Genomic DNA, 15024 nt, shown 5'->3' on the forward strand with positions numbered 1-15024 from the left:
CGACTTTCCAACCAAGTGATTTTTGATGCCTGTGTGGGGTGCCTGGTTGCACATTAGGCCTGTGACATCAGTCACAGGCCTAATGTGCAAGGTTTGAGGTCGTTTGAGGTCGTGCTTGAGGTTGTGCTTTCTGACCTAAGACGATGCGTGTGTGCACACATATATATGTGTATGAATGTGTACATATGTGTATACTATAGTACGCCGTATTTATATGATTTTGACGCGCCCTCGAATCTAACGCATATGCAATTTTAGTGGGCTTAACACAAGAAAATAAACATGCACTTCGATTTAATATGAACCTGAATGTAGCATGCGCCTGAATAATACAGTCGAACCCACTTATAACGATACTGGTTTTAACAATATTTCGGTTATAACAATGAGAAGCTGCTGCACTGTCGACTTTAGCATGCTTTCCATGGCGAAATAACCTGCTTACTACAATGCCCCGATGCCGCATTATAGGTTATAACGATGAAGTTTGACCGCTGGGTGTCTGAGCCAAACAACAGTGAAATGCGAAATCCTTGAAAAAAAAAAAAAAAGAAAACAAGAAATTCGAGCCACTGCACAATGGACCGCTGCTCCAGGGGCCACCGCGAACTCATTTTCTAGCCATCTCCGCGTGCCTCCCTCCGTTGCCTTCCCCCCCTCCCCCCCCTCCGAACACGAACGGGCTGTGTGCACAGCTCGGCTGCGCCCACAGCTCTACGCCGCCCCACCCTCCGAAACACAAATGGACCGTGCCAACTGTGCTGCTCGCAGGTTGCTCGTTGGCTGCTCACTGGCTCCTCATTCAGTGCAGTTCTGCTAACAGCTTAATTGCTCGCGTGGGTCTTTGTTGTTTGCATTAAAATCGTTCCTGGCCACACGGCTTCTCGCCACTAAAATGGAAGATGGCTGATCTGCCCGCTGATCATCGGCAATGCACGACATTGCCGGTAAAAAGAAAGCGCGCGGCTGCAGGTTTGTAAACTAAATGCTTCTAACCGATGAGGCGATCGTTGTGACCGTGCTTGGATCAGATAGCAACGGCAGCGATTACGCCGTAGGGCAGGATGCCCGATGAGGCGATCGTCACGACCGTGCTTGCATCAGATAGTGACGGCGACCATAATGACGGAAGCAATGACGCTGTAGGGTAGACTGCCTCAACGTTGTCCTTATAGGAGGCCCGGCGGATGATTCTGCCCCTCCAAGGCTTCGTTTTTGCAAGGAACTTTCCGCTGCACTATGTGGAGCACCTGGATGCCTTGGAGAAGGATGTCAGCGAGCTTCGCGTAAAGCATGCAAGGCTGACGGACATAGGGTTTTCTCGTGCAAGCCAGTGAGAAGAACGTGGCGAGTTGCTTGTGGCAACATCGCCTCAGTGTTTCTTCTGGATTTCTCAAGCTGACAGGCTGTCTTGACAGCCTTCTCGCAATTTTTAAAAGGCCCCTTTTGGGGTTACCAAAGCAATGCCTCGGCGGTGATTGCATATCCCTTGCCACCCGTGACCCCTCTCTGCAGTTGTTATAGCAGTGCCATTCTTTAACGCCGACAGCCGCGGCTTGTTACACGCAATCAGAGCGCCCAGGAAGCAGTCAGATGAGTGAACACAATCAGCAGCCGGATGGAGGAAGGTGGTGGGAAGGGGCACTGGCCTCCCCGCCATTACAGTTTTCTCACAACAGCTCTGCCGTCCCCTTATTTAGATTTTTTTCATGAAACCTGGTTATAACAATTATCGGTTATAGCAAAGGAATTTTCGTGGCACCGGAATATTGTTATAAGTGGGTTCGACTGTATTTGGAATCTCTGTACCAACCCCGTAGTAACCAAGCGTGAACACCGCTGACCAGACTGCAGCAAGACACTTACTCTTTGGTGGTGGCCCTCACGGACTTCTTGAGCTCGAGAGCATGTCCGTCCAGCTTGGAGTGTTGCAGCTGCTTGAGGGCCTGCTTTGCTGCCTGTCGCTGCTTGAACTGCACAAAGCCATAGCCCATGGACAGAAGCTGGCCTGCAGGAGAGAGTAAGGACACACTCAGCTGTTTGTGGCTCTGAGTGTACGCGCCGAAAGATCTTGCACATGGCAGCCAATGTAAGAGCCCATTACCTTCGCTTATCATCGCAAGATATTTGCGAACACTTCAATAATGTACACACAAAGACCCAAGTTGTGTAGATTGTAGCGCACATTATTGAAGTCCATTCCACTAGGAGTGACACGGATTCTGGAAACCGCAACAAAAATGGCATGTCTATTTCAAGGCATTATAGAACATGGTTCATCATTTTACAGTAAGCAAAGGATGCATACGATAATGTGAAGGCCATGTTTCATTAGGAGTCATGACTAAAAGAACACTAATGATGAATGCTTATTGCATTTGAAATACTCTGAACTCCTGTCAAAAGCCTCACGCATTTTTCCATTACATATAGACATCATAATCGAACATTTCATGGCAAAAAAAAAAGTATCAAATGCAATTTCTCTCATAAGCACTAAGAGGTACGGGTGCGCAAATACTACTTGATTTCTAGTATACTAGTATACGGTTTCTAGATATCTAGTATACGGTTTTTAGAATATTCGGTATATTCGACAAATGACCCGGCTGTTGTAGGTGCCTTGATGTGCGTAGTGTTCCCACGGTGTGCAATATCTATCAATCCACAGTTTGGTCGGGATTTTGGTGTTCCTTCTGTCCCCCGCAAACAGATGGAACAACAAAAGCTAATGTGGAAAGCACAGCATGTGTAAAGATCTGACCAATTAGCTACCAGAAGAGATGCTGATCGTATCGGATACACGAGTTCTGTGTTCCCGCATGCAGACTCGTGCAGTTCGGAGCTTTTTGCCCTCATGCGAGCACACAGATGAACTTGGCATACATGCTCACGGTAGATGTCGTCTGGTTGACCGTGGACCTGAATGCTGCTTAAACGGCCATCAATCTAACTCGTATGTGCGATCTGGCTACCGATTACTGACGAGCCACCCGCAGGAATATATTAGCGACAAGCTTTCTGTGATGGCTTGTATCCTGTTATCACATCAGCCAGCGGCAAATTTTTGTCACGGTCACACCACTGGCCACACTTTCTAGTCCGTTAGGCCTAACTGGAGCTGCATTGTCAGGTGTCGGCAACTCAAGTTACAGTTCCGTATCAAATCAATGCAGGTCCATCCACAGCGGTCGCACAACCCTTACAAAGCCAACAAACTGCTTCACCAAGGAAAGTGAGCATGCAGGATGGCCACTTTTCCCGGCCATCATCTTTCATCATCAGCCATCATCTGAAACACACATACTATATTTGGTATTCGCACAATCCTATTAAAAAGCCCACTTACTTCTTATCTAAACAATGTTAAAATTGATGGAGCTGCAGCACACAGAAACTTGCAGACCAGGAAATTCACAAGTTCCTTACCTGGATTTTTGGTGTCCTTCTTCTTTGCAATGGTGACTTCATGAACAGGGCCGCACTGCTCGAAATGCTGCATTAAGAGAAAAGAAACATGTTGTAAGCACAGCAATGGGCAGTAGCCTGAAAAATGCTGCTGCACCTAAGGCACATCTTGAACTCCTACTGCATCGACAGATTTATGAGGGCTGATCCAAATGTTTTTGGGAACATGCTTTACAGCTTCCATGGAGGGTGACACTGCTGCCCTGCTAGGTGGTTCCTCTAGTATCAGAAACGAGTAATAAGCCAACGTGGATGTTCATGTTGGGGTGGTAACAGTATCCACTCAAAACAAGCACTTCTGTTTAATGGTATGCTCATGACATTTTGCATTGGTCTCGATGAGGCTGCTCGGAAAAATAAAAGAAAAACTTGAGTGAAGCTTTGTTTACCACCGAGCAAGATGGCAGCAAGGACCCACCAAACGCTACAGCAAGTATTCGAAGATGAAGTTATGGGCTGCAGCCAAACTTATAAGTGCTCGAAACCACTGACCTAGAACTGGTACAATGATTGACACAAACGTGGCTAAGTCCATGAAATATCGGTGAAGGCTACCACATGAACATCCACAAGCTTTCTGAAGCCTTTCAGCAGTCATGCAGAAGCTGCCACCAAATTTTGTAAAATAATTTGGAATGTGCTACATTGCAGCAAAATTTCCTCCCATCCTCCTCACTACTGAACAAAAAGAGCATCGAGTGTGTGCATGGAACTGGAAGAACTTTTACAGAATGATGAGCACTTCATTTTAAAGGTAACTACTGGTGATAAAAAGGCCGTACAACTATGGCCCTGAATCGAAGCAGTAGTGATCTCAGTGGAAAGACTTGAATTTTCCGATACGGAAGAAAGCACATCCGGTCAAAGGGTGCATGGAGACAGTGTTGATCTCCTTTTTTTACTTTGAAGGGCTTACTTACACTAAATTTGTGCCTAAAGGGCAAGAAATGAATGGAGCGTTTCTGTGCAACGTCTTGGGGTACCCTAGGAAAAAGAAAGCATCAGGGAAAAAAATTTTTTGGATGCTTCAATCTTGAAAATGCATTGGCCAGTCCCTCACTCACTGTGCATTGGTTTTTGGCACCTGAGAAGACGCCTGTTGTTGCAAACGTACTTTACTTGAAAAACTTAGCTACCTGCAATTATTTTCTCTTTCCCAAATGGAGGAGAAATAGATTTGAGACAGTAGTTTAGGTTCAGAGTAACACCTGATGGAGTGGAGGGCATGGTTGATGCACAAAACACTCTCATTGAATGCTTCCAAGCATTTAAATCTCTCTGAGACACGTAAATTGACACATACGCAGAGTACATTGAAGGAGAGAGTGTGAGACTATGCCGATAAGTTTATTGGTAGCATTTAAAAGAGTCTCCATAAGTGAATGCTATGTACTGTTGGATTTGACATTGTATCTTTACGCACCCATAACCTGTATCAGAAAATTTTAAGCATTCTATGTGTTAGCTTCAACTGAACCTACTTCTGGCAACATGACGGAGATCAGAAGTATTGGGCAGGACGTGACTGTCAGGTGAGGTTTCAAAACTTCAACATAAAAAAAAAAAAAGAGAAAGTGTTGTAGTTCAGAGAGGGCTCAATCTGGATAGAATTTGGTGTGCAGAAGGCAAACTAATTGTTAAGAGTTTGCCACCTAAACAAATTGCTTGACTCAGCAAAGGCACACCTGTGCTTGTACGCTGCGTTTCTCTGGTGTATGCTTAAAAGGTGCACATTAAAGAAACAAAAGTGGTCAAAATTAATCCGGAGTCCCTGACTACGATGTGCCTCATAACCAGATTAAGATTTTGGTACGTAAAACCCCATAATTGAATAAATTTTTTTTGTTTACAAGTTCGTGGTGCTACGTATTAAGTTCAACCCCACAATAATAAAATCAGCGGGGAAAGCAAAGAAACAAAAAAAAAATCGTTTTCAGGATAATTTTGTTGTTGCAAAATGAGACAGCCCAGATAAGGAATGCATCCCAAAATTTTACTGTCAAAATTTCATTAGCTTACGATGGAAAGTGTTGCTCGAGGCTATATAACCGCATTGCTGACAGCACAAAGTGCCCTCCATGCCTCGGTTAGCAGTGGTGGCACTGCCATAGAGCGGTATTCTTAGGCGATCACTTTGAGAGATGCAATCTCTTTCGTAAGAATTCCACCACTCGGCACTGGACGGCGGAGCAACAGCGTTCCACGCCTGCAGCAGTGTTGCTCCAGTGCACGCTGTCGCCCACAGAAGCAGACATGTTCGGTGTCGAGTGCGAAAGTGATCATATCTCGTATTCCCGAAAGCAACCAACCGAGTACATGCCCCCTTTACACAAATCTATGTCCGGAGGCGCCGAATACACACACAATGCCTGTTGTGTGGCACCAAAAGTAGCATTCTTGAAGCAAGGGACACATATTCTTGGACAAACGCTCAATCACGGCCGGATGCATGGCAGCCCATGCTGAGGCCGTCACCTCAAGCACCATAAACAAGTAGACGTCAGTGGGACTCGGATTTCTTTGTTTTTACTGCACTTTTCTCACTGAGCCGCAGATTATCCACAGTGCTAGGTATGCAAAAACTGTTGCCGCATTTCATTAGAGACGCGAGGCCGTGTCATTTGAAACAAGCGATTAACAAACAAGGTGGCAGCCATGATGTGCTTTCAGCACGTGTGATCGCTTCTAGTGCTTGGTTGTTCTTGTAAACAAAAACGGCCATGCCCATGCAAGCGTAAAGTGGCGGCATTTTATGCAATTTAAGTGTGAAGCAATGAGATTTGAGTCCTTCTTTTAAGCCTGCTAGCGTTGCGTGAGTAGGTATTACAATAGGTAACGTTGCGGCAAATTTTGTTGATGCGGAACGGCAGTTCAGTGACATTTCGTCGTCGAGAGGTACAAAATGCACTGAATCCTATGGGTGTTCATTGGGGTAACAAAAATATTTAGTTGTCGTAAGAATTTTGTTGTCTCGGTACTTTGTTATCATCTGTTTTGACTGATGTGTTTGCAAGCTGCTGAATGTGCCAAACACATGAATTTTACAAACTTCTCCACCTAATAGTGGCAGGTAAATAAAAACATGTGGTCCTCTGCACTTTCCTTATTTCACTTATTTTATTCTTGAATGGTTTGGTGTCGGGTTTGGTGTTCACACTAGTCACAGTAAGCCAAAGGAAAAGAACAAAAAAATTACTTGCAAGCTTTATCTTAGCAGATGTTTATCTTGCCAGTTTCCAGTTTCAATATTGAAAACTTCAATTTATTAACTTCTAATTCATCAGTCGACCTATGAATTCCAGTTTATGTGCACCCACTAATCTAAAATCAATCGGGATGAGGGATGACAAGAACAAGGTGCAGCTAAAATAAGCACTGGGCAAGGAAGGACACTCGCCTCTCTGACAGTCTGCTCAGTGGTGGAGAAGTTGAGGTTCTTGACAAACAGGGTTGTGTCTGGCTCTGGAGGCATTTCTTCCTCCTCTGCTTCCTCTTCCTCCGCAGGTTGCTGAGCTTGCTTCTGCTCCGCAGCCTCTGCCTCCAGCTCCGCCTGGACAAACGTTACAACCAGTCAACTTGAGCCACGCTCTGAGCAACAGGCACCGCAACTTGAACTACACAACGTGCCTGTAGGAGCTTGGAGGCATGTTACAACCAAAAGGACATGACCCCCTACACCCTCTTACACCCGACTAGCTCCTCTTCCTGCACGGATGAAAAATATCCCGAAGTTTGACACATTTCATCATCATTTAAATATTATACACTTAAACACTAAAAAGGCATTACATAAATTTGGGGTAGAGAGGGAGGATGAATGTGCAGAACAAGGTGAACAAGTACCTGTCAACTGAAACCAAATGGCAAGAATAGTAAAAGAAACACTAGTCTCACGATTCAATGGTGAAGGGAACACTACATTCTTCCTGGGGGGCAATCAAACTCACGTAGCCTTCCCTCCTACCATGTGTATGAAAGGGCTTCACAAAGGCTACTAACAGTTGCCACAGTGGCAAGCTCACGGGAACAAAACACAGAAGTATCAGCCCACACTATTGGGATAGTTGGGTCATGCTTAGAAACGTGTGAAGCATAAATGGAGACCACACGGGAGTGGAGAAGAGCATGCACCTTAATTTGTTCGCTCCTGTATTGTGAGCACAAAGTTTTGAGGTAAAGCTGCCTCGTACAAATTCTGGTCATGGTCATGCAGTCTCCTGGCCTAAGAGCATATTGGTACGCTGCCTCAATAAACAGGGCTCTCAACATTGGTGCGCTTTGTCCACACACCTTGGCCTTTGATGTGTCTGCACTCTTCTTCTCAGTAGAAAACACACCAGTGGGCGCCCATTCCAGGTACAGGGGTACGTGCTTGAACTGGAACCAGAACATAAATAGCACATTATTTGTGGCACTAAGCATCATACTTCAGCTAAGCTCCACTATGTACAAACCATAAAGGCAATCTTGTAGAGTGACACAGCAGAGTCTACAGCCAATACAAAGGTATGGGCACATGCCCAGCAATAAACCACAGGCAGGACTAAAAGGCTACCACATTTGCTGATGCAATAAGGTGCACTCGAAAGCAATGCGCCCGAAGGTCAGTCACCTTTGAGTAAGCGAGCCGCCGAAACGCAGCTCGTGCTTCGGTGGGGTCCTGGAACTCGATCAGAGCTGTTACTCCCCAAGGTGGGAGGACCACTCTGGTCAGGATACCAAACCTGCACACAGAGTGATAGCCTTGAGCCAAAACACTATATGCGCCATTTCTAATAGACTCACAGATCCCCAAGAATGCAATGCTCAGCCCAAACACGCCTTACATACAACACAGCATGGAGCATGTACCCATATCTGCACGTGCAGACAATTTGCTGCACGAGATAACGGCACGCACTACAATATGGCAACAAAATTTGCATCCTTTCCACCTACAGTCCGTTTCACACATAGCAGGCAATAGTGCAGGAGCCTCACAAGTAGCGCAGTCATACAAGTCTCATTCAGTGCTTCTCACAGTGCAGTTGATTTTGATCTGTGATGCCTTTTAAACAATGATTACTTCATGTTCATACATTTTTCAAGAAACTGCAAAAAAAATAATGTAACAGTTGGGAAAACGTAACAGTGAGGAAGGCTGCAAATCACCACAGCAACGTTGTAAATGGCTCTGAATGGCAGCCAGTACAGTTCTTAAGACGTCTCAGCACTTGCACTGTGAACGAGGACAGTGTATGCGCATGTATAATTAAGGGACACGTAAGATGTTCCGTGACAGTGGCCCTTTTCCACTCTTGATATGCTTCACCGCAATATTTTGCGTACGCTTCACCGCATAACACAGCTCTACAGCGGTGGAGCTAACTAAAGAGAACCAGTGATTATGCACTTTTCCAGGCCCCAAAATAATTGAGCACTGTGCTCAGTTCCCAGTAGGTTTTAAATGGTGCACACTTCTTTGGGCTATACTTTTAGGAAACTCTATGCTTTGGGTGCTTCGCCAACAGCTCTGTGCACGTTTTCTCCCCGATATGCCAGTGCAATCTCAGTCATTTAGTGCACACTTCGGTTGCTTGTAGTAACGTATTGACTGCTTGATGCAACATAGTGCATTTATTGTCTTTGCAACAACATAGGAGAGCAAATTTCTCTCTGCGCTGCCAAATTTATGTGACTGCTGCGTTCAAACTCAAACTAACATGCAGGAACGTTACAGAATGGTGGCATATTAAGGGGGAACATCATACATGGGAATCAATGGGATTTAGTTCGGGACTGCAAGAACGTTACCTGGAAAAATGCAACAGTGAGGAATAAGACCAATGGGGTTTCACAGTATGAAAAGTGCAACTAGTAGATGCAAGCTAAAGTCAAATCATTTATTATCTGTGCACCCTTGCGCTTCCAATATATGATGCACCATGTTTTGGCCTTAGCATGAGCAATTTGATGTGGGCGATGGTCGCAGAAACATGTCGGTTCATTTGTTCAGTAGCAAATAGATTAGATCTACAATAACTTCCATGTAATCAATACACTATATTTTGCAACATAAGAGTATGACGATTAATGTTAAGTACAATCACATGACGCTTGCCTTTGTCTTTCCTTCATATCTGGTGCAGTGTATTGTCGTCATGGATGCGAGCAGTGAGAAGAGACTCTCTAGCCTTCATAGTGCAGCCTGCTATATTGAAATGGAGTATTTTTCCATTTTTGGAAGGGTGCTTAAAGTTTGCTCATTCGATAGTGTTCCGGCCAGAGTTACTCTTCCAGCACAATGTAGACTACATTACTAAACCAGCTGATGACTACTGGAGAAGCATGGTGTAATGAACCTTGGGGAAGCATGTCTCAAAAGGTGCAGGTCAGAGATACCTCATCCAACACTATAAATGACATCCAGGACTGATGTGGTAATGACGCATAAATGAAAATAAATTCTGAGACTTTTTCATGTTTCCAAGATTGCCGTCAAAACACGAGCAAGTGAAGCTAGACAATTCTCTGTTACTCCATTAAACCCGTTGTCCACTCCTTGTCTATCAGCGTTTGAGCTGCCCCTCACTTACAATTTCTCAGTTCCCCCAACTTTATCATTTCTCTTACTGGGATTGGTTCGCATCAGTGATTGTGCTTGAGTTCCAGTCTCACCTTACTAGGTTTGAGACCCTTGCTGCAGCCCTTCCACCCCCTTCCTATTCTATCAAGCATTTGAATCCCACCTAGTAGCCAGAGAGAAATGGAAAAACAAAAAACAAAGCAAAAGTACTCTCTGAAGGAAGGCACATTTTCTTAGCAGGCCCATGACCCATCGTTATCTAACTACTCTCAGTTTATCATGATAACTGAGAGTAGAGGGGTCAAAATGGTTATACTATTACAAAATGAAGAAAGAAAAAAAAAGAGAGAAAAACTGGGCTCTCCATGCACATTGTAACCGAAAACTTCCATTTTGCGCACTCCAATTTGAACATCAATAAGTGTGGGGCCACCAGTGTGTCGTCTGTTCTGAATAATTTATTTTCGAATTCCAAAAACGTGCACAGTGTGCGGGAATCTCCTTGCTTCGCACATTCCGGCACTCAATGGCACATCAAGGGCATGGTCCTGGCGTTATAACTAAAATTCACTCACTCATGCAAGAACATCAGCCAGAACCAGAGAATGCTCGCAGAAACTACTTCCAGCTGACTGCCAAGGCACACACATGAAAATGAAACTATGCATGTACCGTACAAATTGACCCTGCAGCATATAGTTGACAACTCTAGAGGAAAAGCTCCCCATAACGCCTATGCACTGAAATCAGCAACCGCAAGGGCGCTGCTACGTTGCTACTTGGTGTAGGTGTGTAGGCGCAGAGGATGAGATGCGATTCAGACAAGACGAGCAATCACCATGATCCCGAGCCTCCCTGAGTAGGTTGATGCCATCTAGTTCAGGCGGCTGCATGCACTTCCTTTTAGGCACCGTTAATGTTACATAAAAATTCTTTCAATAGCATGAACTTTACACGTCATAAATACGTGTTGCATGTTAATGCTTCTTCTTGCATAACATTCTGAATATCTTAAGCTTTACAAAAAAGAGTTGTAGCAACATGGCAGTGCCTTTGTAGTTGCCATTTCCTTCACTGAGCTTTTTATCCAGAGGTAGTTAAATAACTCTATGTTCTACAAAACACACTTAATTTTGTCATTCATCAGTCTTGCTAGACTGCAATATAAAAAATTCACACACAAATTTCCTGCTGTGCTGAATGCACTCAAATTTTGCCAGCTTGATACAGGATGCGTGTGGCTTAACATGGAATGTAAAATCTAAGGCAGAAAATTTGATCTCATAGCATTAAAAAAAAAACAAAAAAAAAACAAGGTATTGAACTGGAACTGAAGCGAAAACCAAAAAAAGAAATAAAAGGCATTTTTGGTCGGACTGGAACTGAAAGAAAAAACCCGAAAGAAATAACGGTTTTCCGTTCAGGTTGGCCACCTTTTCTGGAACTTTTCATCCATGAATTGCCTGCACATGTGGCTCAACCATGCCACCTCATATGTGAAAATACACACTATCTTCCTGTGATTTTAAAAGTAAATAGCAGCACCATTGGCACCGCTTTCAGCGTATTACGTCAGGGGGCAGACGCGCATAAGCTGTGATGCGTGCGAAGTGCCCAAGACAGTTGAGCACATATACTTGTTGCTCGTTCCAAGTATGACTGAATGGCAGGCATTGATACCTTCTTTGGCATTAATTATCTACACGCCGTTTAATGTGAAAGTGTTAATGGGCGATTGAGTGGACTAATCAATAGGGCAAACCGTTAAGGCTCTCTTAGATTATTTAGTTAACACAGGCCTAGATTGAAGGCCATGAAAAAGTCCTTCGAGCATGAATATGTTTATAATTGCATCCTACTGCCTGCCCTCACTATTACCCCTCAGTCATCTATTTTTCTCTTGATCCCTTTCTCCGTGAGCAGAGTAGCAAGCTGGCGAACGCTCCTCGTTTTCTCAATATTTTCTCCTCTCTCTCTCTAACTAAAGCTAACTAAAGCCACGCAAGACCTGAAGAACGAACAAGAGGCGTAATGTGTCAGTGCAGCTTAGAGTGCTGCTTAGCATCAGCAGTGAGTTTTCATACAAAATAAATGTGTGCTGTTTTCCTATAAGTATTATTTGATTATGCAAATAAACCTGACAGTCCGAACCGGTTTGAACGATGATTTTTTCGCTCCGGGGTTGAACAGATACTGAACCGTTTTCAGTGAACTGAAACAAAAATCAGAATGATAAAAGTTTCGAATTGACACACGGAAAAAAAAACAATAAATATAAAAAACACATGCGAGCTCACTTTCCAAAGACGTTGTGGAGGTCTTTGGGTGGCGTCTTGGCCGGCAGGTTCTTGACCACAATGACGGTCTTGCTGCGCTCAGCGGCTGGCCGGCTGAACGCGTCCAGCACCACACCATTGCTCTCGAGGAACTCTCGTGTCTCGGCCACCACTTGCGTTTCACCCAAGGCCATGCGCACAGCCACGCTCTCGCCTGTTTCCTGCAGAGTGGCAGAACCAGAAATGCAAGAAGAAAATAGAAAAGGTCTTCAAACTGATGAGAGACTTCATTTGTAAACTGCTTCTGAACAGTCCCTTGCTGACAACATACATAAACTGTTCTTGTTATCAATGTATGGAACTTTAGCAATCGTTAAATCATCCCGAATATATTCAGCTGAGATTATTCATGAGCTCTGTGAATCTTAGTGAAGATCAACTGTGTACAACAGTGGCATCTGAAGATGGAAGACATAGGCAACAGCCAAACTGTGCTCCACGTACCAAAAATCATCATCTTGTCAAGGAAGTCCAACACATTCGATGACTGCTGAATGCAAAGTGCATGTTCCTCCAGAATGGGCAACCTCATGAAATCGAGATCAATCTAAATTTGATCTTCGCCTAACAAAATGAGGCGAAGTTTTGTGAAGGCAAGGTGAGCAGCAAATTTTGTGAGGTCGAGTGAAGCCTTCCTTCTTTTTCACTTTTTGGCACAGGCTGGACAGTTCGTTGCAGGAGCTGGCATTTTCTAGAATCTACTTCAATCTGTGACACCACCTTACATAGACTTATCTGCCGATCTTTTTGCACAACCTGAGAGCGCTACTGATTATCTTCAGGGTACATACTTCGCTTGGTGATGTTGTGCTGCCATCACTAGCAAAGAAAATTCCATTCATGCCAAGAAGGCTGCCCGTAGCACATCTTGGGCCAGCACTACGGATCAGTGCAAGACAGTTTACAACGGCATGGAATTTTTTTCCACTGTTCTTCTCTGTAGAGGTGATAAAGACAATGTGCAATAATGCAAGCAGATAGGCTTGGATGCATAGTCTTGTAGTTGCCCAGCTATGATGAAAGCGATCAGTCCTGGAGGAGGTGCATGACTTTTGACGAATTGGTGAAGTATGTTACTTGGACTTCCCATCGGACTATCCTCAGAAGATGCCTAAAAGGTGGAACTGCAATATGTGTTACGAGGACCACAAAGTTGAACAAAAGCCATATGTTCTGTGGGAAAATTGTGGAATGTATCTATGCTTCACAAAATCCAGGAACTGCTTCACCACATGGCATGAGTGATGAACTGGTCTTAGTTTCTTTTTTGTATCCGAAGAACAGTGGTATACTGAGCATTTATTTTTTTCAGACATTATTCCTGGGTTATTTATCTTTAAAATATATATTCTGAATTTTCTTTCATATTAATATTTTTGTAGATATCATGTTTCTTTATTGTTGTCTTTATCAAGTGGCAGCAAAAATGGCGCTTTATAGAATTGTTATGTTTTACCCAATAACTTTTATTATTTGGCAATGTATGTTTTTTGGAAGAGCATTTCATTATGCACAAAATGCTATGCTGCAATGTGTGCTAGAAAATAATTTGTAGTGGTAAATAATTTTTCCCGAGACCTATAAAAATGACCATTTCTTCGTGGTAACGAAACAGTGAAGGACTGGCTGTTACTTATACACAAACACATTGAAAATGTTTGTGGTAATGACTGTAGTACCAGCATTTATTAGCACCTGCAACAAACTCCTCAGCTGCTGCCAAAGACAAAAAATAAATGTCCCTAAGGAATGAGACTGCAAAATAAAGCATATGCCAAGACTTATTTACCCCCCGAAAAATTCTGATGATTTGTGTGGCATAACTATAATCTCATTACGAGGCACGCTACAGAAGGAAATTCATTTTCACCACCTTGACTTCTTTAACGTGCACCCAGTGCACAGCACACAAGCATTTTTTAATTATGCACCAAAATTAATGGGACTGCTGCGGTCGGGATCAAACCTGTGACCTCATCAGTAGCCCAGCATCGTAGCCACTGGGATAGTGCTGCGGAAGCTGCAAAGAAGTGCACTATTATCCAAATGGTACCATTTTACCTACAGGCACCGACAGATGAGTGAGGCTAACCAATGTGTAAATAACAGACTTGGGATACACGCACATGTGTTCAGAACACTGTAATAAATGGCACTGCCAACGAATATTTGAAAATGTGTAATTTCAGCCAATACCATAGCAGCACACTCGTGAGATTTTGTGAAGCCTATCACAGTCACCAAAGCCATGACACACGTGTGAGCGCAGTACCCTTCCTTTACTGCACCGCACTGAACTTTGCTGTTTACAGAATGTGCGACATCCCGCCTTACAAAAGGAGATACCATTTCTCCTAGCATATAAACACAGTACACCCTCATTATGACGAAGTGAATGGGACGTTGAACAATATACACAGAAGTGTTATTTCGATAAAAGCAACTAGTGGGTAAAGGCTAAGTAAGAAAGTACAGGTAAAACAGCACAACCCAACGGAAGTCTAATATGAGCGTCATATGGAGCATTTTTTATTGCGATCCAGCCTGATTGCGATCGAAATAGCTCGCGCACAAGCACAGACGGAGTGCGTCTTACTTCTGGTGACCTTTAGCACGCCAGGTACATGGAAGCTACATGGAATAACATTTGCCTGT

General features: G+C 43.9%; 1 protein-coding gene across 1 annotated transcript in view; it reads right to left on the reverse strand.

Annotated features, from left to right (window-relative positions):
* The window catches only part of LOC142576495 (putative RNA-binding protein 19), a 120534-nt gene that overhangs the window by 62636 nt on the left and 42874 nt on the right, over nucleotides 1–15024 (reverse strand). Inside the window, exons 18-23 of the mRNA XM_075686644.1 lie at nucleotides 12331–12530; nucleotides 8081–8192; nucleotides 7759–7845; nucleotides 6866–7018; nucleotides 3430–3496; nucleotides 1867–2008 (exon numbers count right to left, since the gene is read on the reverse strand). Coding sequence (XP_075542759.1) covers nucleotides 1867–2008; nucleotides 3430–3496; nucleotides 6866–7018; nucleotides 7759–7845; nucleotides 8081–8192; nucleotides 12331–12530 — 761 coding nt within the window. The remainder of the gene's footprint in view (nucleotides 1–1866; nucleotides 2009–3429; nucleotides 3497–6865; nucleotides 7019–7758; nucleotides 7846–8080; nucleotides 8193–12330; nucleotides 12531–15024) is intronic.

Source organism: Dermacentor variabilis, chromosome 3, assembly GCF_050947875.1.
Source record: "Dermacentor variabilis isolate Ectoservices chromosome 3, ASM5094787v1, whole genome shotgun sequence".
Taxonomy (NCBI): domain Eukaryota; kingdom Metazoa; phylum Arthropoda; class Arachnida; order Ixodida; family Ixodidae; genus Dermacentor; species Dermacentor variabilis.